We start from the raw sequence: 23,322 nt of genomic DNA on the forward strand, positions 1-23,322 counted from the left end.
CTAAATGCTATACGTAAGTTCACAGTGCATTAGCGAATTGATACAGTGTGGCTGCTGCTATGTTCTCTAGCGAGTGGGCGGGATAACACTACAGGCCGAATGACAGTGCGAGAGACGATAAAGAAACTTTCTTTTGAGGAAAAATGACAGCTTTTAAAAGATGGTAGACCAACACCTGAGCTACCAGACCTTCAGCAAAGGAAAGGTCAGAACATTGTTCGTACTTTCCACAGTGAATGCTTGGCTTTGTGGATGCTCCTCACTGAGGCTGTTCCGAGTTGTTGTTGTTGTCATTTTCTCCATGTTTCTGTGTTTCCAACACAAACAACGGATGAGCTGCCGTGTCATGAGATATATTTTGTTGGGAGAGTATGGAGGCTATATTAAATAATTGTTTATGTTTCTTTAATGGTGTTTTACGATGTTGATTTTGTTAGATGGCTAAATGCTTGTTCATGTGGATCTTGTTGGGTTTTTTCTTTCTTATTATTAATTTTATATTTTGATAAGCGCATTGGGATGACTTTGTTGTAAATTGCGCTATACGGTACAAATAAAGTTCAATTGAATTAACACTTGCCAGCAGAAACATTTGGAATTGTCATTGGTGTTGACATTAGTGGTCTTGTTTTGCAACGCCCTGCCTACCCTACCCTAGTGCTCACAGCACATCACTGGCTGTTAGCCAATCACCTGTTCAATCCGCTAGCGTAATTCAGATTTTGTTTGTCTGAATGTTGCTCATGGCTCATTCAATCACTCAATTATAGTTTTCCTCTGCACTTGAAGTGTGCATTACAGTTGTTTACAGACTAACATAGTTTTGTGGCCCAGTCGGTGACATTACACACAAAATGACAGCTTTCATATAGCTTACATTCTTTCTTTTTTTTTATTAACAGTGATCAAAAACATATCCATTTGTCAAAACATTTTATTTCCATTTTAAATATAAAAAGTGAATGATACAAGGGGTGCAGTATATGGATAGGAGTTCACAGATTAACTTTGAATTTCCAACAAGTTGCCTTAATTCAATTTATTATAAATACCATGACATAAATATCACATAGGTATATTACAAATGCATGATGTTGTTGAAGATTATTTTGATGACTGTACATCCTGGTCCTGCTGGGTCTTTAAAGTGATGGGGGTGATGTTGCAGTCAGTGCATACATCTGGTGTCTGGATGACTTCCTGCTTCTGTAAAACACAAAAACCACACAGTTACATTTTGAATAACTCTGACTATAATTGTTCTACAAGTCTAAAATCAACAAGCCAAATACGGTTTAGACCTTTAAAAAAAAAAAAAAAAAAACTTTTTCTGTAACTTCAATTCACATAATATGCTTCACTCAAACTACCAAGATGCAATCCCCTCATTTGAAGCAACACTTTTTTTTTTACACAAAAAGAGCAAGCTCCTTACCTTCTGATAATAAAAGCAGCGATGCCAATCAAAGCCAGAAGGATACCTATGCACACTCCGATGATGAACGTTTTTCTTGATGTAGAGAGAGATGGAATCACTGCTGCAATGGGCAAAAATATTTCAGCAAGATTCAGGCAAAAGAGAGGCTAATATTAATACAAAATTGTGTCAAATATGGTTTGGTATTGCGGAAATAATTTTGTTGCAGATTTGGGGTTAGAATTGTGATAGAATACGTTAACATGATTATTTCCTATCAAAAATTTAATGGGAAAAATAGTCCTGCATGTTAAGATTTAAACATACATTTTTAAGTTACTACTTGTCTTCCTCATTATCTTACCATCAAATTAAAGTGAAGCCGTGAATATGTTGTATTTAAGAAGTGTAAATCAAACTGGTTGCCCTTCAGATGATTCAATACCTTTAAAGTACCTCATAGTTTAAGAAAGGTTTGTGACAACTGCCTTAAACCCTTCATGGTCAGCAGACAAGTTACAGTAAATACAAATAATGTTGATCTAAAGCATTCACAAGGGAGGAATAATAACCTTAACTATTGGTCAATATAATACCTTATCAAGCAGGGCTGGCTTGAAGTACCGTAGTACCGGTAATATACATTCAGAAAAGTCTCTCTGACAGAGCTGTAACCTACCCCTGGATGCTCTCAGCTGTACACTAGCTGTCTGTGATCCATGTATGTTGCGTGCCACACAGCAGTACAGCCCAGACTCATCCACTGTGATGTTTGCACTGTTTAGGACGCTCCCCGCTGGAGAAGCCACAGTCTGTCGTCCTTGATGGAAGCTTTTGTCTGATGAAGGAAGACATGCAACTCCTTGGTACCATATATACATTTCCACAGGTGGATTAGCATCACTGCTGCAGGTCAGAGTCACTGGAAGATTGTCCTGTAGAGCTCCAGGAGGGGAAGTAGATGCAGCTGTGTTACGTGGAGGGTCTGGAGGTACATCAAAGGTCAAAACTAAAAAAACTTTAAGATTCACAAGTGAGTAAAGCCATACTACTGCTCAGCAGCAGCACACAGCAATCACACACATTGTCGTCGTGGCAACAGGCACGCACACACACTCACAACCCAGCGCTCCATCAGGCAGCACACACAAATATCCATCTATCCATTTTCAGAGCCCCTTTGTCAGCACACAAACAAACACATCACACACATTTCCACACTCCCTTCCGTATTACTCCCACATCATTCATTTATTTTACTTGTCTCTCTTCCTCATACTGTTCACATGGTCACATGGGACTATATGTGTGAAAGCACCCTTAGTGTCACTGTTGCATTAGGTATTTTCAGTGATCAGTTGCTACTATCTTGGGAGATCAAAGGTGGACATGTAGATGTGGGGAGGGGCAGGCGGCGGTGGGTGCGGAGTGTTTAAGACAGTGACATAACCAAAAGGGACCTTTAGGGGGAGCGCTAAGCGCAAATTACTTAGTTCTGCTTTAAAGTGAGGCACGTGTTCTACTGTTCTAACATTAGCTTAATCCTTTAATTCTTGATTTTAAAACCCTTCTTGGTGATCTCAAAGTAGCACTGCCCAAAGAAATGTCTTACCATGCTTCATTTTGCCCCCACTTAGACCCCAACTTAAAACTTAATACCAACTTAAAACTCTACTTACACTGTACATTAATGGGCAGCACTGATGAGTTCTGCACTGTTTCCTCATACTGCATTTGACAGTAGTAGCTGCCTGATTGATGATCAGTAATTTCATTGATCTCCCACACCTGCCCAGTGTGTATCAGGCCCGTGTCATCATTCCATGTGAAGTTAGCCTGAGGACTGGCGGCTGGGCTGCAGCAGGCCAAACGTAATGCTTCGCCCTGAGTGATGTCATCAGCTGGACTTGCTAATGCTGCAACTTCACTGGAGGAGGCTGGAGCAAAAAGGAATGAAATAAGACGTCAGGTTATGGTGAGTTGCCATTGACTGTAAGAAAATTGGGTAACACTTTACTTGAAGTTTTATACATAAAGACTGACATTGCGTTGTCATTATTATGACATGACATCTGTCATTAGCATGAATAAGGTGTCATGAAGGATGTCATTAAGTATTGTTCGTTATCCTAACCCTAACCCTTTGTTATCCTACCCCTACCAAATCTAACTAGATCTCTCCACCTAACCCAAAAAATGCCAACATAGCTCCAAAGGTGTTGTAATTTAGCCCAGTTGTTCCCAAACTTTTTGTGCCCAAGGCACACCAACGGATAAGTAAAAATCTGAAGGCACTCCTATTGTGCAAAATAGCCTTAAAACACGTGTTATCACTCATATCATGTACAATATCTGTAAATGTGCATAATTATTTACTAATGCCAAATAAAATGTGACAAAGACAACAATGATAATCATAAAATATTCATGAACAACATATTTAAAAAAATAAATAAAAAAAGGTTATCGAGTTTGCCCCTGTATTATGAAATGAGTGCATACAAAGTAGCAAATTAAAAAATATTTATTTTTGTGTAGTTGTATATTGAAATAATGTATATGTATAAAATCCCACGGCACACTGTTTGAGAACCACTGATTTAGCAAACGACACTTAATGACAGCCTTCATGACACCTTATTCATGATAATGACAGATATTGTCAGCCTTATGTATAAAACTTCCAGTAAAGTGACCGAAAATTGATGTAAACATTTTCTTGTTTTTTTTTATTACTACTCTCTAGTAGACCTGGAAATTACATTGGGGAATGGTGCACTAGCCCTTCATATACTGGGAACATTGGTAAGATAACAGCCACTACTTTTTATGTAATTAAAAAAGTGTTATTAATTTAATTTGTCACATTTGATCACAGAATTTTTTTTATGCATCTTTATTTATAATATTGTTCCCTGTGTAACAGTTCAGAAACATTGCTTTTTACTCACAGCTAGCCCCGCTAATCCTTGTGTTTTTATGCTATCATTGAGCATGCGTATGTTCTCCCTCCCCTAAAGCTTAAAAACACATACATTTGACCAACTGCAGTCCCTAAAATTACAGTAAACCTGCTGTCAGCGTGCATATTAGGTTTGGTTTTTCTGCATTAGCCCACTGTTGGTGTATCATGCCTATAAAAACCTATCCTATAGCTTCAGAGGATAGATGAGTAAAGAGTATAAAAAGAAGCAGTTAAAACAATAGGGTGGTTGAAAAAGCAACACATTTCCAAATCACTTTTCTCCATGAACATTATTAATTCAGCTTCCTATTCTTTTAGTTCAAATGGTTTTACAGTTATGTTTTTACATGTGTAATTGTTTGCATCGAGGGATGGGGACAATTAAAATTGTAATTGCAAAACTGTACTTGGCCATTAAACATTTCTGATTCTGATTCTGATAATTAATTACAATGATAGAGAATAGAATAGTCTTTATTGTCATTGTACTCGGTGGTACAGCGAAATTTGAGGGGTGCTCGCATAGAGCTACAGTACACCACAGAGCATAAATTAAGAGACAGGAGCAAAAACAAGGGCATTGAGTATGTACAAAGGTAATAAAACACAACGCACGATATTTAAAAAGGTAAAAAAAGGGATATTTTTTTCTCTTAAAACGAGACTCAAGTGAGTCATTTACAGAAATAAAAAAACAGTTTAAGGTACTAAAGTGTTTAGTGCTAAAGGAGGGGGTGGGGCGTTATGGGAGATTGTTCGTGAGTGAGTGTGTGTGTGCGTATCCATGGGTGTTTGCAGTCTGTATGGCCCAGGGGAAGAAGCTGTCTGTCAGTCTGCTTGTGTGAGACTTTGTTGACCTGTAGCGTCTTCCAGAGGGCAGCAGGTCGAACAGGGGGTGGGCAGGGTGTAAGGGCTCTCCTGTGATGGCCTTGGTTCTCCTGAGGCAGCAGGATGTGGCGATGTTTTCCAGGCTGGGCAGAGGGCAGCCGATGATCTTTTGGGCAGTGTTAATGACCCTCTGCACCGCCTTCCTGTCCTTGGCTGTTGAGCCTGCGTACCACACACCCAGACAGTATGTCAGCACGCTCTCCACAGAGGAGTGATAAAAGCCGCTACTGAGCCTTCTTGACCAGGGCCCAGATGTTGACAGTCCAGAAGTGGTCAGCGGAGATGTGGGTGCCCAGAAACCTGAAGGTGGTGACAGTCTCCACCTGTTCTCCATTTATGAGGAGGGGGGTGTGGTCCTGTCTGATCTTCCTGAAGTCCATGATCAGTTCTTTTGTTTTCTGGATGTTCAGGGTCAGGTTGTTTGCTGAGCACCAGCGTGATAGTTCCTCTACCTCGGCCCTGTACGCTGTCTCATCCTCGTCTCGGATGAGTCCAACCACAGTGGTGTCGTCCACATATTTAATGATGCGGTTGGTTGGGTGAGATGAAGAGCAGTCCTAGTGTACAGGGCGTACAGTAGAGGGCTCAAGACGCAGCCTTGAGAGGAACCAGTGCTGAGTGTGATGGTGGAGGAGTGGTGGAGGCCGAGTCTAACAGACTGTGGACAGCTCATCAGGAAGTTTTTAATCCAGTTGCAGGTGGGGAGAGGTATCTGTAATTCCAACAGTTTGGTGATTAGGATGTCCGGGATGATTGTGTTAAACGCTGAGCTGTAGTCCACAAAAAGCATCCTCACATAGCTCTCCTTGTTCTCCAGATGGCTCAGTGCTGTGTGGAGTGTGATGGCGATGGCGTCCTCTGTGGATTGGTTTGCCCTGTAGGCAAACTGGTGGGGGTCGAGGCAGGGAGGGAGGGAGGCAGTCTCTGATGTGCTGGGAAACTGATCGCTCCATGCACTTCATGATTACAGACGTCAGAGCGATCGGTCTGTAGGCAGGTTTTTTGGGGATGGGGACGATGGTGGAGGCCTTCAGACATGTGGGGACGGTGGCATGTGTCAGGGAGAGGTTGAAGAGTCTGGTGAGGATCCCTGTCAGTTGGTCTGCACATGCTTTAATCACCGCCCCTGGGATACCGTCAGGACCAGCAGCTTTCCTGGGGTTCACTGCTCTTAAGTTTTTCCTCACCTCATGATCCTGGAGAGAGAGAGGTGGGGTGCTGGAACCAGGGGGAGGCAGTGACTGCAGGTGTGTGGTGGTGGTCTCGAACCGGGCAAAGAAGCTATTCAGCTCCTCTGCCAGTGTGCTGCTGCTGCTGGAGGATGTGGGAGGAGGGTTACCTTTGTAGTTGGTTAGGGCCTGGATGCCCCTCCACATCTGGCGCGGGTTGTTGTCTGTCAGGTATCTCTCTATTTTATTCTTGTAGGAGACCTTGGCCTGTTTGATGCCCCTCCTCAGGTCAGCTCTGGCGGTGCTGTAGAGGGCTCTGTCCCCCGTCCTGAAGGCCGAGTTATGGGCTCTGATCAGGGTCTGGACTTCCTTCGTCATCCAGGGCTTCCTGTTTGGAAGCCCTGGATGACGTATTTATAATTGATGAAAATGATGGCGTAATTATAATTGTAATTGTAATTTTAAAAATCTGTTGCTGTCGTAATTGTAATGAAATTGTAATTGAATTTAGACAATTTACTTTGTCATTGTAATTGCCATGAAAATTCTATAAAAATTGTCAAGTATATTTTAACGCATACCTGGGAAATCCTGTTACTGTTCTATGTACAGTTTTACACATATGTAGTTAACATTTATTAAAATATGTTTCATATCATATATTTCTCACATTTTAGAAAAAAGTCCAATAATATTAAAACCTATATTTTCATTGATTAGGAAGCCTGACAAGGTAACTAAGAGATAGGAAAGTTAACATAAGAGATGCTAACAGAAAGCTAACACTTTCGTAATTGAGAACGCAATTGTAATTGACTTTCTGGGAATAAAAAAAAGCATTGTAATTTAATTGTATTTAGAAAAAATGCTGTTAACTGTAATCGTAATTGAAAATGGGTATTTGAAAACGTAATTGTAACTGAAAAAAAAATGTCATCAAGTGATGTTAACCCTGTTAGCATCACTTGATGATTATATGGTTGGATAAATTCATCTGAACAATAATAGCACACCACTGTATTACAACTGTCCTGTTTCTCCTTAAAGAAATAGTGAAAAGTATGATGGGGGGGGGACCTCTGTTACTTAATGTGCTTGAGTTTTCTTTAGAAGCAATGCAGAATGCATAAAAACACATTTTATATTTAGCTTTTGTACAATAACACAGATCTGCTGGTGTTTATTGTGAGTTAGTCTCTAGACATAAAATGTGTCACATAAAAAGAACCAACCACACACTTACCAACAGACATGCAGCAATAACAATGTGAGGGTATGGGGTAACAGTGAAGTGTGAGTCATGAAGAAAAACACTACTGACTTTTGAAGAAAAAAGCGGAACCTTAATGTGAAGTGGTTCATCTGGAGATGACTTTAAATTAAACCCAATCAGAATAAATAATTTCCAACATATAATTATTGGTATTTTGTACCAGAGTTAGATGCTAACATTACATTACCTGTCACCAGAAGCTGTAAGCCTCTCTGCTCTGGCACTTTCTCAGTCGGATGGCTAGTGATGAAGTAGAATATGTAGGTTCCACTGTCTGACTCTCTCAGATCAGAAATCCTCACAGAACAGTTTTTAGATCCCGGTTCTCCAAGGTACTGCACTCTGTTCTCATAAGCAGGGTCTTGGAAAATATTATCACTGTGGAACACATAACTGACACAGACAGAAGCACAAAGGACTTCAGACACTTCATCTTTAGAGCCAGGCTGCACTCCGTAGTTTGGAAATGACTGCCTTACCTTGGTGTGATGCATCGGCTGTCCCCAAGACACCACATCTCAGATAAAACCCTGTACCCATGATCTTCATCACTCTTATTCTAGTAGAAAATGTTGCAGAGAAACTGTGTGAGCTAGTTATTTTTTTTCAAAAATTTACAAAATTCCAAATTTCTTATAAAAATTCAACATTTAAGCAAGAATCTACTATAATCTCATCTGCAATTCCCTAACTTTGTATGTCTCCCACAGGCAAAGCCCTCTCATTGGAATAAAGTGCAGGGTGGATTCCATCAGTTAACAATAGCTTCTTTATGGAGTACCTGAGCAGGAAGAGGCCCCTCTTCCCAGGTTTCATTTAAGCTTTGAGGAAAGTCATAAGAACAAAGGATAAGGACAGACGATCCATTGATGACACAGATGGGTTCAGCAGAAAGATGAACGGACCAATTGCCAGCAAGAATACCTGGACAGCAGAGAATATTTTCTATTCATAGTAAATACAAGACCATAAAGCTTCTGTATCCTAGTGTATATGTTTACCTTTGAAGGAAAGTGTGATCAGAAGCCAGCAGCCCTGTGGCAGACCCGCACCCATCCTCTTCTCCTCCACCTTTACTTACACTCCGTCCTCTGCTGTGGTCTTTCTCTGCTTCTCTGATCCCTGCTCACACAGATAAACAGTAGCTTCTTCTTTCTGTAGAACAGAGAGCACAGCTTCCTTTTTTATTTGTCTGTCAGGAACAAACAGTGTGATACAGAGCCTAACACATTAAAATGCTGAGTCTCACTAACTGTTTCTGTTGGTTCCACGTGTTTACATGTCATAGACGCCATAAAAACCAGTGCCTCACACAGCGCTGTCTGTGTTGGAGTTAATTCATGTCTGTAGGTTTTCATGTCAGTCTTTGTGTCTAAACCAGGAGTGTACAACTCACTTTAGTTCAGGGTCCAAATATGGAGTTGTTTAATCTCATGGGCCACAGATTTTATGCAAAATAGTTTGCATTTCTATGCATACATGAAATACACAATATGTAAGAAACCAACCATAGTAGATGCAAGTCCCAACAGGATCTTCAGTTTACATTTACGAGATTTTGTGACCAATTTCTATTTAATGAAGGGAAATATTATGTTATAATTTGAAGAAAATCGAAGGACGTTGTAAGAATTTTGAGGGTTTTTTTCCACTGTTTAACATTGAATTTGGCTTCAATCGTGCAATGTAAGCACTGGAAAAACTGTCATTCCCTGTAAATATTGCTCAGTTTCATTTACACAAAGATGTTTTCTCTGTCATTTCTACTTGATCCTGCGGGCCAAATTTGATGCTCCAAAGGGCCAGATCTGGCCTCCTGATAGGTGTTCAAGTACCCCTAGTGCAGGGGTCTGCAACTTTTACTCTACAAGGAACCATTTAACCTCATCTCACCTGGATTAAAGTCCTCCTGTAGCCAAAAAATACCTTCTCAATGAAGACAATACAGTGTATTAAATTCTATACAGTTAAAACTAGATAGAATAATGTTTGATTTAATTTGATTAATTTTTTTTTGATCATGTAAATGGCAAATTAAAAACAGTTTAAAATAAAATAAATTGACATCAAGAAATAAAACAGTAAATTGCATCTTCAAATTCTTATGCATCTTAATTTACACAATGTTATATAATTTTTTTTTTTTTTTTTTTTTTTTAGTTAATGCATCTGAAAGGCTACAAAAAGTAACTTGAATTTGATAACACATGATCATGTGATCAACACATGCTAATTACTCATTTCTTGCCACACATAAAGCATGCATATTTAACCAGCACATTGGTGGTTAAATTAATCTGTTCCTTTCAGAAATCTCTTCCAGAATAGTGTTTTTATTGGTTTAATTATCTTACCAGGGATTTAAAACTTAAGGTTAGCCACAGGTGCAGGAAAGTTGATGGTCTGTAGATGTTGCAGGAGGTGAAGTAGGAAAGTGTCATTGCACAACGTGATTTATTTTTAGGTTAACAAATTGTTATATCTTGATTTTATTTGTTATTAATCAATAATAGCCTCTGTATAAAAAAAAAAAAACGTTTTTTTTTTTTAAAGCTATAGGGAGCCATTGCATAAGAGTCAAAAAGCCACATGAGGCTCCAGAGCCGCAGGTTGCAGACCCCTGCCCTAGAGGCACACATACCCCAGTTTGGGAACCAATGGCTAAACTAACAGGACACGCGCTCTCGTGCTTTTCTTTTTTTTTCTCTACGCGCTCTCGTGCACAATCCCGTCCACCAACATGTGGTGACGTCACAGGCGTCCGTTGTCCGGAACGTTTACTGACGCCACCGACACAAACTCTCACTAACTTTTTTCCCCAAATGTCTCTCTCGCTCTTACAGAAAGCAGGAGTCGGTGGGTTCGGCTGAAAGGAAACAACAGTCGGACGGTTTTTGTTTTTTCGCTCTCTCTATCTTTGGGGTCAGTAACCTGACAAGAGAGGACACACGCACGCACACACACACACGCGCAGACAGGATTTACTGACAACTGGAATGTGCGTGTTGCCGGTGTTTGTGTCTGATATTTAGATTATTGTTGATATTCTTCACGGTGGGCTTTAAAGAGGAACCAGAATTACACCTGTGTCTAAGGAAGCAGGTGAGTCATGTTCACTGTGCTGTTAAAGCAACTACTCTTTAATAATAATAATAATCACATGCACTCTACATGGTGTATATACAGTATATTAATATAGGGGGTTTATAAGGTTATTTGGCTGTAGTTGACCGAGGTGAAGTTTAATATTAGGCTTCATAAGTATCCTATTTGTTGTGTGTGTGTGTCAAAGTGAACTTTTTCAGCGTCCCCCAGTCTGTTGAACTTATTTAACCATCTCTGAACCAGGGCTGGGGTTTACATTATCTTACAAAAGTAAGGCAAATAACCACAAAAAAAAAAGAAAAAAGTTTTTTTGTTAACCTTATAGCTTATAACGTGGTAATTTTGAATACTCTGCTGAGTAGTAGGCATAACTGTAAAAACTGGTAAATAAAAAACAAACAAACCATCAAAGAGATAAGTATTCAGTCATATGAATTTTAATTTGTATAATTTTTCCTACATCCAGCACTCAAGTTTCTCTATTTAACAAAGCAACACACTAATAATACATGCATTTAATCTGTAACACATAAAACATTGGTTTCACATTAATTCAATGATAATTACCCACAGCACTTTTTCCAATGCTTTTAGATTTTTTTAATTTATTTTTAATTTTATTTTTATTTTTTAAAAATCAGATCATGTTTAAATAAACGTCACTGAAGAAAGAACACAACTTTTAGCAAGGTAAGCCCGAGTACCAACATGCACCTGTTCTGCGTACATAATAGGTTAAAGGTTATTCCTGTTAATTAGAAAAACAATCCACTTTATAAACTCCTATTCATGTGATTTTAACCTTTAGTCTAGGGCTGGGTGAATTGGCAAAAAAAAAAAAAAAATGTCAGATTTTTTAAAGAAAAATTCAAGTTTCAGTTTGATTTTCGATCGTGCTAAGGTAACCCACAAGGACGGAACGCGAAAAAGTTCAGTAAAACTGTGGTGGGAAAAAAAAAATACATTTAATTAAATTTTTTTAAATTTTTTTCAAATTAGCTAAATAAAAAATGTTTTTATCTACAAATTAGTACTTTAGTCATGTATTTAAGTAGAAAAGGCAAGAAGAATTGTCGGCTTTTATAACGCATGTGAAGAACTATAGATACCTATATCTATCCATGGATGTTGCCCAATGAAGCCTCAGTAACTAATTTAAAGTATTGTATTCCCTAAGATCCTAAAAAAAACACGTTTGGACATCTAAACTGAAGGCTGTCCCATGTATGGATTACTGACTTTGTGGATCATTCGTGAAATGCAGGTACTCGATTGTAAACATCTGCATCCTCAGGACAGAAAACATCACTGATGGACTTTTAGGGCCTATGTTTCGAATCTCGATAATTATATCCTGGATTAATCTCTGTTCGCGGGCTTCAACTAACCATACATTGTCCGTCAGAGAGGAGCTGTTTTACAAAACTAGATCACAACACGCTGAGGAAAGCTGTTGATTTCAGTTTGGTTAATCGCCGCACTCTAGTGACGGAGGCGGGTATTACAGCGTCAGACCAATCACATGGAGGAACTGTAGAACGTCACAATTGAGGAATAATTCTGAAGAATTAAAATACATAATTCGGACCAAAAACAACACTGTTGCTGCAGAAAGTAATTAATGCAAGAATTGATGAGTGTTTATATTTAAATTAGTCAGATTATAAATGGAGAATCAGTTCCACTTTCTCTTCTCTTTTTAACCTGTTCCTAGCTCTGATGCTGTGTTCATCCTGATCAGCCAACATCATGAGGTGGAATATATTTATATGTTACATATCTACAGGACTGAGGCTCTTTGCATCACCACAGAATACATGAATTAATGAATGAATTTATCGGTGTGAAAGCGCCCGATGCACGCAGGCTTTGTCAGCTGACTTATTTGAATGATTTTACTGTATCAGTCCATCAGATATAAATCTCTATGTTTTTCCTAAAGGAAGTCATCATCGGTAGATGAAAAGATTGCGTCGATGTCTACATATTCTCTCTCCTGTCAGTTGTCAGATCAGATTCACACAGTGACGTGTTCACACATCACCTTTTATTGGACAGCTCGCTTTCTAAGAGTTCTGATTGGTCAGGAGGCGGGACTTTAGCACTCGCTCAGATCCTAGCCAGAGAAAAACCTGCGCGCAAGCAGGCTAGCCGTTCAGTTTCCATGGTGATTTAGCTCCGTAAGACTTTAGCAAGCTTCTTAGTCCAGCACACACTGGTTTAATCCCGGAAGTTAGCACAATAAGAGGCAATCTAGATTCGAAACATGCCTCCTTAGAGATCTCATATATGATAGGTTTGCTGTTGTATAGGTTAATATTGATTTAGTAGTCAGCGTTTATGCTTTATAGCAAAAAGACCATGAGTTTATTTGAACTTTTCTGTGTAGACTTTGCATGTTTTCCTCAGGCTTGTATGGCTTCTGTCCACAAACTCTCCTCCTGTGCAGTAAACCTTTAACCTTAAATACAGCTAGTGTTCCTAACTGAAATAAGTAGAGGGCTTTCTTTAGCCTTGGACCCATTATTTGAATTTAATTGTTAATAGTACGTTTTTAGCAGATCGTCTTTACTTTGTTATATTAGCAAATGTTTTGTAAAACAATCAATATTACACCAGAATATGGTTGCTGTTAAGAAAAATTATTACGTTATGATAAATGATAATGCAACCAACTTTATTTTTCAGCAATTATATTAAGAAATGCTGATTTATGTTTTGTCGTAGTGGGTATTCTGTTGTACAGTAATTACAGATGCTACTCAGCCTATTGCTAAATCGAGTGCACTTCTTTTCCATTTAAAAAAGGTTTTATACAAGTGCACAATGTTCTTTTGAATGAATAGAATGAAATTTAGAAAATACAATCATACAGTCATTATTTATAAACTGACATTAACAAACCTAAACGCTGATGTAATGATAAGTCTCGGGTTTAAAAATAATGTCTTCCATCTGTTTCCATTTGTACAGTATCAAACGAATGCATTCTGCTTAGGCACATAACTCTCTTCATATCGTATCTCCAGGCAAAACAAAAGCCAAGGAGTGAAAGGAGGAAGGAAGAGAGGGGTCATCATCACACTGCTCATCCCATCGTGTGCGCAGATGTACGCAGAGAAAGTTGTAACGGAAGGAAAGATGGGTGAGCGCAAAAGTTATATACAATATACTGGTGTTTTCTCTTTGTAGAAATAAAGGATGTGCTTTAGCAGGTGAAGTGATTAACAATGGTTATCTAAATATCATAGTACATGTAAGTGGTTGGAGTGTGTTGGCAGCAAGACAGAACGTTAAAGATGATGTTTTGGAAGCACAAAAAGTGTGCAAATATGAAGATTTGGATTTATTTGATATCAGGATTTATTGATCCGATACAATATCAGCATGAATTATTCATACTTTTATTACTTTTTTTAGAAAAGGCTTGATCAAGTGATGTCACTCAAACAGAGAATAGTCAGCAACAGTAGATATGAGAAAAACTGACCTAATTATTATTAACCAATTGGTTACATACATTTTTACCTTCAACATAATATCTACAGTATTCTACAATTGAATAGAAACATAATTGAGTGTGAACCACAGTCACCTATGGATAGAAGTGCTGGAGCGGAAAATTTTATCGGAGAGCTTATATCGGTGATTTTTGATGCAGTCTGATAAAATTCGATATTCATTTTCTGGCTGATACCGGACCAATATCCGATATCAATATTGAATCGGGACACCCCTAATTTGATGTAGTAGTTTAAATTGTGATGGCTAGACTTTTGTAACCCTGGAAATCACAACCCTAACCCTCGTCTTCATTCTGTTTGTCGTAATGTAATGACTGCAGTGGTTCACAAACTTTTTTGGGATCAAGTACCCCCTTTCTCTTATTTATGAATCCAAGTACCCCCCATTTGCTTAGAAAACTATTTAAAAACAACTATAGATCATAATGATGGAACAAACGAATGATAACGCACATTTTCAAGAATCTCAATTTCGTAAATAAGTGGGAAAAAAAACAGTATTTAGTGCAGTGGTTCCCAACCTTTTTTGGATTGTGACCCCATTTTGATAAGAATTTCTGGCGACCCCAAAGACAGTTTGATCATGTTTGGGCTCAGATATACTGTGTATATATATTTACAGCATTTTAGTTGAACTAGATACACAAAGTGAAAGCATAGAAATACAGTTGTTTAAGATTGTGTGCTATTTTAATAAAAATAAATAAATAAAAAATCTACTTTAATTTTTCAGAAATTTCAGGTGACCCTATGGTTGAAAAATACTGATTTAGTGTCTCCTGAATAAATGTATTTCTATAGTTTTTAGCATTTCCAGTCATCTCACGCCAGGGATGGGACCAAGAATGACACTTTATTTGTTAATTTCCCACTCTCTCTCAAGTACCCCCTGAAGTGCCATCGCGTACCCCTAGGGGTACACATACCCCCATTTGAGAAACAGTGGATTAAGGAATGTGCATGGATCAAACTGCAGTGCTGGCCATGCTGCAGCTTATGCTGCCTGTGTTTAGGAAGAGTCATCAGACTACTTGACGTTAAACATTAACTTGTTTGTTCAAAGCTGACTGCCAACGTTTCTCATCGCCACATTATTTGTTTTGATGGATCGTGATTGTCTGATTTATGCAGCATGACCTCATCAAACTTTAACCAGAACATAAAACTGACAGGGAATCAAAAAAAGTCCATATGGCTAAAAATATCTAATACACATTTTGTTTTAAACTACACCCACAGACTTTCTCTGCAATAAAAAGAATATGAATACGTCTGGTTAAATGTTACATTTCAGTGTTCAGCAACAGTAAAATTATTCTAGAAATTTTGATTATATATTCCACAGTTATGTATCTACATAAAGCATAACAATAATCACATGTTTATCTAACACAGTGGTTCTCAAACCCCTTTTCTCCTATTTCTAAATCCAAGTACCCCCTTTTGCTCGACTACAATATTTTGCTCAGAATACAATGAAAAATCAACTATAGAGCCTAATTATGCACTGAATGAGTGACAAGAATCCAATTTTTTGAACAAGTGGAATAAAACAGTATTTAGTGTCTCATGAATAGATTTGTTTTCTACAGTTTTTATCATTTCCAGTCACTTCCTGCTGGTGTGGGATCAAGACTGACTCTTGTATTTTCATTCATGTTCTAATCAAGATTATTATCATCATCTTTACTATGATTAGCATTTTTAGCTAAAGATTAACAGTATAAAACCAAATATTTTTAATGCTTTCCTTTATTAATTTCTATACTCTCTCTCTCTCTCTCTCTCTCTCTCTCTCTCTCTCTCTCTCTCTCTCTCTCTCTCTCTCTCTCAAGTATCCCCTGTAGTGCCATTGCGTACCCCTAGGGGTACCCCCATTTGAGAAACACTGATCTAACGCATGTACTACATGTAACATACAGTAACTACAGAGCACTGTGCCTATCTTAAAATGTCTCTAAAAGTGTCAGACTAACCCTTTATGTTACACATAAATGTAACACATCCTTACCTTGCTTTAGGGCCACAGTGGAACTTGTAGGTTCTCCTTACAGGATAATATCCTCAGCTCAGTGTTGGTTCATTTCCCTATGCTGTCCTTGGCGACTGTATTCAACGACCCAGTGTCTGGGCAGAGACTTGGTTCAGATGCAGTGAATCACACTGTGTTTGTGGTGTGTGTAATTACAAAGCAAAAGGCTGTGGTGGTGAGGAGTGGCACACATGGTGTAGCCTTTTTTTTGTTTATGTCTGAGCCAGGATTATGTGGGCAACCTATTTCCAGAAACTTCCATGTGTGCTTATACCTTTGATGGATCTTACTAATGCACCAGCAAGTATAGAAACAAATATCTGCATTTGCACAAGAGCAGTAGAGACACACAGGTAATGTCTTCATAATCCCCCCACTAGTGTTTGTTGTTGCTTTTCTGCCATGCCAACAGCTTCACACATGAATCATTGGCTCTGCTGTGCCTCGTGTGTGACGTCCCCCTTACCCCTCGCTGGGTCTGTGCTGTTGTCTTTAACTTTACTACAACACTATGCACATTATACAGGGTTCTTGCCAGTGCTGTAGAGCGTAGGGGCCCCAGACATTGTAAATTTGATCCCTTACGGTGTGATGTCGCCCCATACGGTGTGTTTTCACCGTATGGGTCGTAATATTGGTAGCACACAAAAGGGACTTCCTGGTGTTCACGGGTTTTTTTTAACTCTTTTTAATCTGAATAATCCAGAAACATTTGCATCAGCCGTACCGTTTATTTTTAATACTGGCGATTTGCTCGGATGCTCCCGTCGTCAGCAGAGCACCCCTGTAGCCACTTAGCTGCCCCCAATTCTGGCTGTGTGCATCCTCCGCTTAGTAACCATAATTTCCGTCCTATATAGACAGTGAGCTTCAACCACACGTAGCATGTATCGGCTGCTTGTCTACATGCACGCGCATGGATGTGAATACCGTCTGGTTGGTCATTTCAATTAGAAAAGCGCGTCTTGGAATCAGTCTTTTGAATAAAGTGTTATTTCTTGTCTATACAGTGTCTGTGAGTATTTATTAGTGGAGGACCTATACTAAGCATGACCCTTCACCAATTCAAGAAATAAATTTTTTGCCTTTTTTAAGCTTTACTTTGCTTTACATTTGCATGGTGCTTGCTTGTGCGCCATGCGATTCCCTCATTCTGTGAAAAATTCCTGGTGAGAACCCTGATATACTGTACCTTGAAACCTGCTCGTTTGAATGTAAATTATTGTTAAGGCATGTGGGAGGGACACATTGCTGTCAGCCAGCCCTGTAGCCGCCATAGCTACAGATGTAGCTTACTTCTTTTGGTTTAATAAGTAAGTGTAAGATATTAATGGTGGGAAAAAAATATAAATTTATGCTATATTGTGCTTTTTTATGACAATATTAAAAATCGGTCGCCCCCTGGACCGCTGGGGGATGTGGCTAATGCCCGGCTGCGCCTGGGGTGTGGGGGGTGCATGGTTCGGGGGGGGGGGCGCGGGGTGGGTGTCCGGCTGTGCTGCTTGGCGCGTCCCTGGGGCCCATGTTGCCGTGTGCCCGTCTGCGCCATCTACTCTCTCCGGTGGCCCGCCATGTGGACGGGCCGGGCTCACACCAGACTGGCCCCCTACATGTACACTTCACTTCACTCCCAGCTGGTCTGGCTCACTCACTTGGCGCACCCACACCTCAACATACCACCCCTCGGAGGGTACGACCACCACCTCCACCCTCCGAAGCTATTGCACCACATACATATATATACACAAAGATTGGATGGGGAGCACCGCTCCCCTCCATCCCCTTTCTTTTAATTGCACCTCATACATTCACTAAACACACACATTTACACAGGTGATAGGGAAGTGCGGAGAGGGACCATAACAGGGTGGTGGGTAGGTACACACATTTAGGCCTGTCGGGTGGGGGCCCGGCCCCTCTGTTGATGGTTGGGCCACTGTGTAGAGTACAAATACATCAGGATGGTCGGGTGTGGCGGGGCGGTGGGTCTCGGGGGTGCATGGGGGTTGTTGCTGGGGGCACTTTTTGCAGGGTCTCTCAGGCGGTGTCGGCCTGGCGGGGCTTGGGGGTACCTCTTCCTTTTGGGTGTGGCTTGGTGCTTGTCCCGTCTCCTGGTTGCCTTGGGGGTGGTCCCCGTGGTGTGCGGGCTGCACCGATGTGAGGGGTGAGCGCGCTGTGGGGTGCTGGCATCTGTACCGGGGTTGGGGCGGGGTTGCTTGGCGCTTCCGGATGATGCTGTTTGTTCTCTTTTTATATCCTCCCTTTAATAAAGTGTTTCTTACTCTTCTTTAGGGAGGGCTGGTGATGGTCAGATACTGGTGATGCAATAAAATAAATTCATTTATTTCATTGCAATAACAAAACATGCATTGCTGTCTTTGATAGTAGTACACTTTAATGTGCAGTTAATATAAATTTTATGCTGACTGACTGATTTGTATGAAGTGTATAATTAAACTTTGGTTTTTTGAGGAGTAAAATAAGGAAATTAAAATCACAATAATCATTACTGCATGTTATGAACCATGTTCATGTGCAGTTTAAATAAATGTCAGATCGACTGACTGACTTGTGATGTGCATTGTTTTGGAACTATGACTCATATTGTTTCTAGAAGTTTATAATACAACTTTTGTTTATGGATAATGAAATACGAACATTAAAATCACTTACCTAAGCACTTCTAGTAGTATCATCCCAAAGTCCAGAATGGCAGCGCTGCTAAAAAGGACAAAGACCATTATGGTGCACAGATATGTACTCAGTCAGCACTCCTATTAAACATCAACCTAGATTATCAAATAATTTTAGTATGTGAACTGTGGATGACTTTTAACATTAAATTTAACAAATAATTAGGTAATAGAGATGATAAAACTTCATAATCTAAGGGCAAAAAAGTATTTTTTTCAAATATTTCAGGACTTTTTACTTTTAATATGTGGTTGAAAATGTTGTTCAATCAATAACAGGCTATTAGTTAAGATACAGACACATCACTAGATGGTAGTTGCTGCTTTTTCTGGACGCATCTTCCGTTGTTTTTGCCCCCGGCAAGTGAAAACGTGTATTCTAAGAATTTGTTTTCTCTCAGAAACTATTTTGTTGCTCCACTCAATACCTTTATCCTGCTTTTTTTGTCAGCCTCATCACTTACTCTATCATTAATTATTAAACAACTAGTTCAGTTTAGCGGCGGCCATACGTGCCCACACCATACACTTCCACCTGAGATACCATGCTCTGGATCATGTACAAAACATTATTCTCTCTGAGTTGCTAGTCTCAACTTTTCATCCTGGTGATTGTTTGCTTTGTGTTTCATACTGAGAGATAGCCTCATTAGATTTCAAACACATTTACTACAATTGAAATAAGGTATTTTGGCATGTTTTTATTCTAAATATTGTCTTTGCAATTGTGGATTAAACTACAAAGAAAGACATACTGTTGGGTCATTTATGTTTCTCACACTTTAAAGAAGAAGACATTTCTGGCACCTCCCAGATTTTGACCGGCGCTTATTTGATTGGATCCAGCACCTCATTAAAAAAATAAAATAAATAATAATAATCCAACTCCTTTTTTACTTTTAGGTATTTAATTAATTTTTTAAGTATTATGTTTGCACAGCTGTCTTTGTTTGAATTGAAATCACTGGAAATGTCATCGTAAACACAAAATTGAATGTAGACAGCGCGAATGTGAGGAAGATGGTGAGTCAAGCCACGCCCCCACGCTACGTGATTTTGGGTGTGGTTAAAAGCCGGGTTTCCGAGCCACACACACGCGAATTCCGGCAGAATTCAGAAGCACATATTTTATTTTCATTTTCTGCTCTGCAACTGATTCATTAGATGAGTTGTGGCCTTATGTTATGGGTGTAAAAGTTTGTAAATATTTTGTATTTGTGGGTTTTTGTGTTGTAGTGTTGATCTTGTGCTGTCCTTGTTGCTGAAACACAGCAGATTTTGACGGCTGTCACTCAGAGAGTGGGAGATGGATGCTCTGTACCGGACGGTTGTCCGTGCTTCTTTAACGCTTATTGGTTGTTTGTGTTCACGTGACATTTTTGGCCCATTTAGTTAGCAAAAGGCGCTTTAAAAAATTTATTCCGTTACATTTTTAGCTCTCGCGAAGTGCCGGAACAACGCCCGGCGGTTGCTCTGGGACTTGATGATTTACAAATTAAGCACTGGGCATCCTAATGTTTTTGAAAAATAATGATTAAATGTGCAATGCAAATCCGATCGAGGTGAAACACGGTTGTGTAATTTATCAACCAACCCAACTTAACAAATGAGTCAAATTCATAAAGATCAGTGAGTCATGAAACGAGATGTTTCTTTTTGAAATTTTGCCAATTGTGAAAGATAGGGATTTTGAACTGAACCAGAATAAGTATATTGATCCGGATCTCTTTATGAATGGATTTTTCCATTGCGTAAGGTCTATCTTTGGTTAAAACTTTGTCAAACAAGACAGAGGTGTAAAGAGTACTGATATATCCTATTCAAGTAGAAGTACTGTTACTCTATTGAAATTGTACTCAAGTACAAGTACAAGTAAGTCATACGTAATATACTCAAGTACAATAAAAAGGAGCTTAATTAAATAGTACTCAAAGTAAAAGTGACTCGTTACTTTAACCCCCCCAACATTTATTTTTGGGAACAAATATTGCTACGGTTCCCTTGCATATAGTAAACATCTCATGTATAAACTTAAAAAGGAAGAGACCAGATTTTGCACAGTTGGAACTTAATTTATTTTCAATACCAATAAATTAAATTCAGTATCAAAAAAATTCTCAGACTCTAAGTATAGTTACATTTATGAACTCTAAAACTGAGAAAATAACCAGAATGTAATGCTGTTTTGGTGCCGTGCATTATGTTTAATCTGATGGGTCGGCTATGATGTGATGCGTGTGATTGTTTTCTGTTAATTTTTACGATTGTCCATTTTAAAACAAAACAATAATAATTCACTCTGTAAAGATTTTATTTTTTTATTTTATTTATTCAGTTCATTTCCGACATGGTTGCATTCACAGAAATTCACATCATTGTTTTTTTTTTTTTTTTTTTTGTCCTTTTTTCATGCCGGAAAGGGCGACGGAAAAAAGCATTATGCTTATCTAGATCCGTCCCCTAGTTTGAACACAGATAGTTTTTACATCCAACCTCGTTTCTTCCCTTTTTTTTTTTTTTTTGTGATGTGTTCTCGTCTGCAGTCATTGTTCCTGCTGTTACTGTTCAGGCTGTTCAGCTGTAGCCAGCTGTAGCCAAGGTCGTGTTATCGGAGCAAACGAAAACACGTCTGCTCTCTCCAAAGACCAGAGAAGAATGAAGATTGGGTGTAGAAATGTGACCAATTACTTTACTTCTTTTAAAATGAGCATAAGTGCAAGTAAAATGACTGATTAAGAAATATACTGAAAAAAGCAAGAGTAGCCCTAAAAGCCTATGGTAACAGATTACCAAACAATTGTGTCTCGATTATTTCAATATGTAGAATGAGTGCAAATATGGATTTAGTACACCTGCCTCTTTTTAACTCAAGAAGTGTTCTCAAAGGAGTGAGTCATAATAAATGATAAGCCAATCAGAGCTGAGCTCCCAACATTCTACCAAATGAGTAACAAGTGTCCTAAGGATCAGGCCAGAAATGAACTATAATGAAACAGCAAGTCAGTGTGGATAACTCAGTGATATTATGATTCATTTGTTACCCCTATTAACCACATTACAATTGACTTTCTTTATTTGCTGGGGATAAAATGTCACCTGAATCTACATCCCAATATTTACCAAGTTATGACTGCATTGTGAAATGAGTCTAAAACAATGGTGAATCATAACCTAAATGTCTGGCCCAGGATGAGTTTTTCATCAGAACTCCCTTTCTTCAAAACTCACTCCTACACATTCCTACATGAGAACGTGGTCTCAGGTAGAATTTGCACAATTGAATGTTTGTTCAGTGCGGGTACAAGGCTAGTATGGGTGTGGTGCGACCTTGGGGAACAGGTCAGGAAGCCTGAAGCACTGAAGGTGTAGCACTGAATATCAGATGGAGCTGAGGAGAGAAAGATAGGTTGAGCCAAATAAAACCTGGAAGCCCAGAATATCCTGCCTATAAAATAGATAAGCAAACAAGCTTTTCACTGTTAAAACATTGGGACACAGACTGAAATGATACAATTAATAGCTGTATCATTTGTCTGACTGACATTTGAAACATGGTAAGGAGATATAGGGAGTTTTAAAGGTCGGAGAAGCACAAAGAAAATAGAGGAAGGAAATAGAAAACAAGAAAATGATGTGGGAAAAAGCCATGTGTTTCAAGTGTTATTTAGGTATTTATGTTAGTGGGAGGGGGGTAGACTGCTGTTAGAAAGTGACTGGGCGTGTCTTAATGCTCCAGGAGCCCCGCTCAAAAGACACATTTTGAATTTCCAGCCAGAAGAATGAAGACTCCCATTAGAAGGTTGCAGGGGTGTATTGGCCGTCTGGCATACTGGCATACATATTGTAACAGGTGGCCAGAAAACGTCCAAAAGTGGCAAAAAACGTGGCAAGAAAAGAGTGAAAAGTGACTAAACTGGGCCAAAAGAAGTCAAGAGTGTCAAAAAAATGGGCAAATAAAGATGAACCAGGTGGTATTTAATGGCAAAGGGTAGCTTTAATGAGCAAAATGTGGCAAACAATAGTGGAAAAAGAGTAAAAATGTGGTACAAAAAGAGGCAAAATATGGAACAAAAAGAGGCAAAATGTAGGAAAAAAGTAAACAAGTGGCACTTATTGGGCAAAAGTTAGCTTATTTGGAAAGAGCAAAAATTGGAGATAAGGGTCAAAATGAACTGGACAAGTATTTATTGGCAAAAGATAGCTAAAGTCTGAAAAAAAAAAGTGCCACAACTTTTTCTATATCTGTCCCAGTCCAC

At 39.1% G+C, this 23,322-nt stretch overlaps 2 protein-coding genes across 8 annotated transcripts in view; one reads left to right on the plus strand and one right to left on the minus strand.

The window, feature by feature from the left end:
- Positions 1 to 977: 977 nt before the first annotated feature.
- LOC114478246 (sialoadhesin) lies at positions 978 to 16,430 on the minus strand. The gene is made up of 9 exons (XM_028471199.1): positions 16,353 to 16,430; positions 8,714 to 8,867; positions 8,494 to 8,636; positions 8,192 to 8,271; positions 7,900 to 8,105; positions 3,097 to 3,354; positions 2,097 to 2,402; positions 1,436 to 1,538; positions 978 to 1,206 (listed from the first exon to the last, which is right to left on the minus strand). Exons 2-9 carry the CDS (start codon positions 8,766 to 8,768, stop codon positions 1,143 to 1,145), a joined length of 1,215 nt encoding a protein of 404 aa, XP_028327000.1. The 5' UTR covers positions 8,769 to 8,867; positions 16,353 to 16,430; the 3' UTR covers positions 978 to 1,142.
- hpn (hepsin) overlaps positions 2,341 to 23,322 on the plus strand; it is a 34,185-nt gene continuing 13,203 nt past the window's right edge. For 2 of the 7 annotated variants that reach the window (XM_028471186.1, XM_028471192.1), the window contains exons 1-2: positions 8,537 to 8,666; positions 13,847 to 13,962. In XM_028471186.1, coding sequence (XP_028326987.1) covers positions 13,926 to 13,962 — 37 coding nt within the window. In that variant the 5' untranslated portion in view covers positions 8,537 to 8,666; positions 13,847 to 13,925. Of the gene's footprint in view, positions 2,451 to 3,213; positions 3,393 to 4,163; positions 4,223 to 8,536; positions 8,667 to 10,481; positions 10,815 to 13,846; positions 13,963 to 23,322 lie in introns of those variants that run through there. The other 5 variants (XM_028471187.1, XM_028471188.1, XM_028471191.1 and 2 more) reach the window with 5 other exon arrangements.

Source organism: Gouania willdenowi, chromosome 16 (assembly GCF_900634775.1).
Source record: "Gouania willdenowi chromosome 16, fGouWil2.1, whole genome shotgun sequence".
NCBI classification, from domain to species: Eukaryota; Metazoa; Chordata; class Actinopteri; order Blenniiformes; family Gobiesocidae; genus Gouania; species Gouania willdenowi.

Bases quoted from the DNA above. Each gene is read 5' to 3' on its own strand.
- LOC114478246 (XM_028471199.1), bottom strand. From the start codon at position 8,768: ATGGGTGCGGGTCTGCCACAGGGCTGCTGGCTTCTGATCACACTTTCC. The intron at 8,106-8,191 runs GTAAGGCAGTCA...TGTCTGTGTCAG, and splicing joins AGCCGATGCATCACACCAAG to TTATGTGTTCCACAGTGATA. The intron at 1,207-1,435 runs GTAAGGAGCTTG...TGTGTTTTACAG, and splicing joins GCTGCTTTTATTATCAGAAG to AAGCAGGAAGTCATCCAGAC.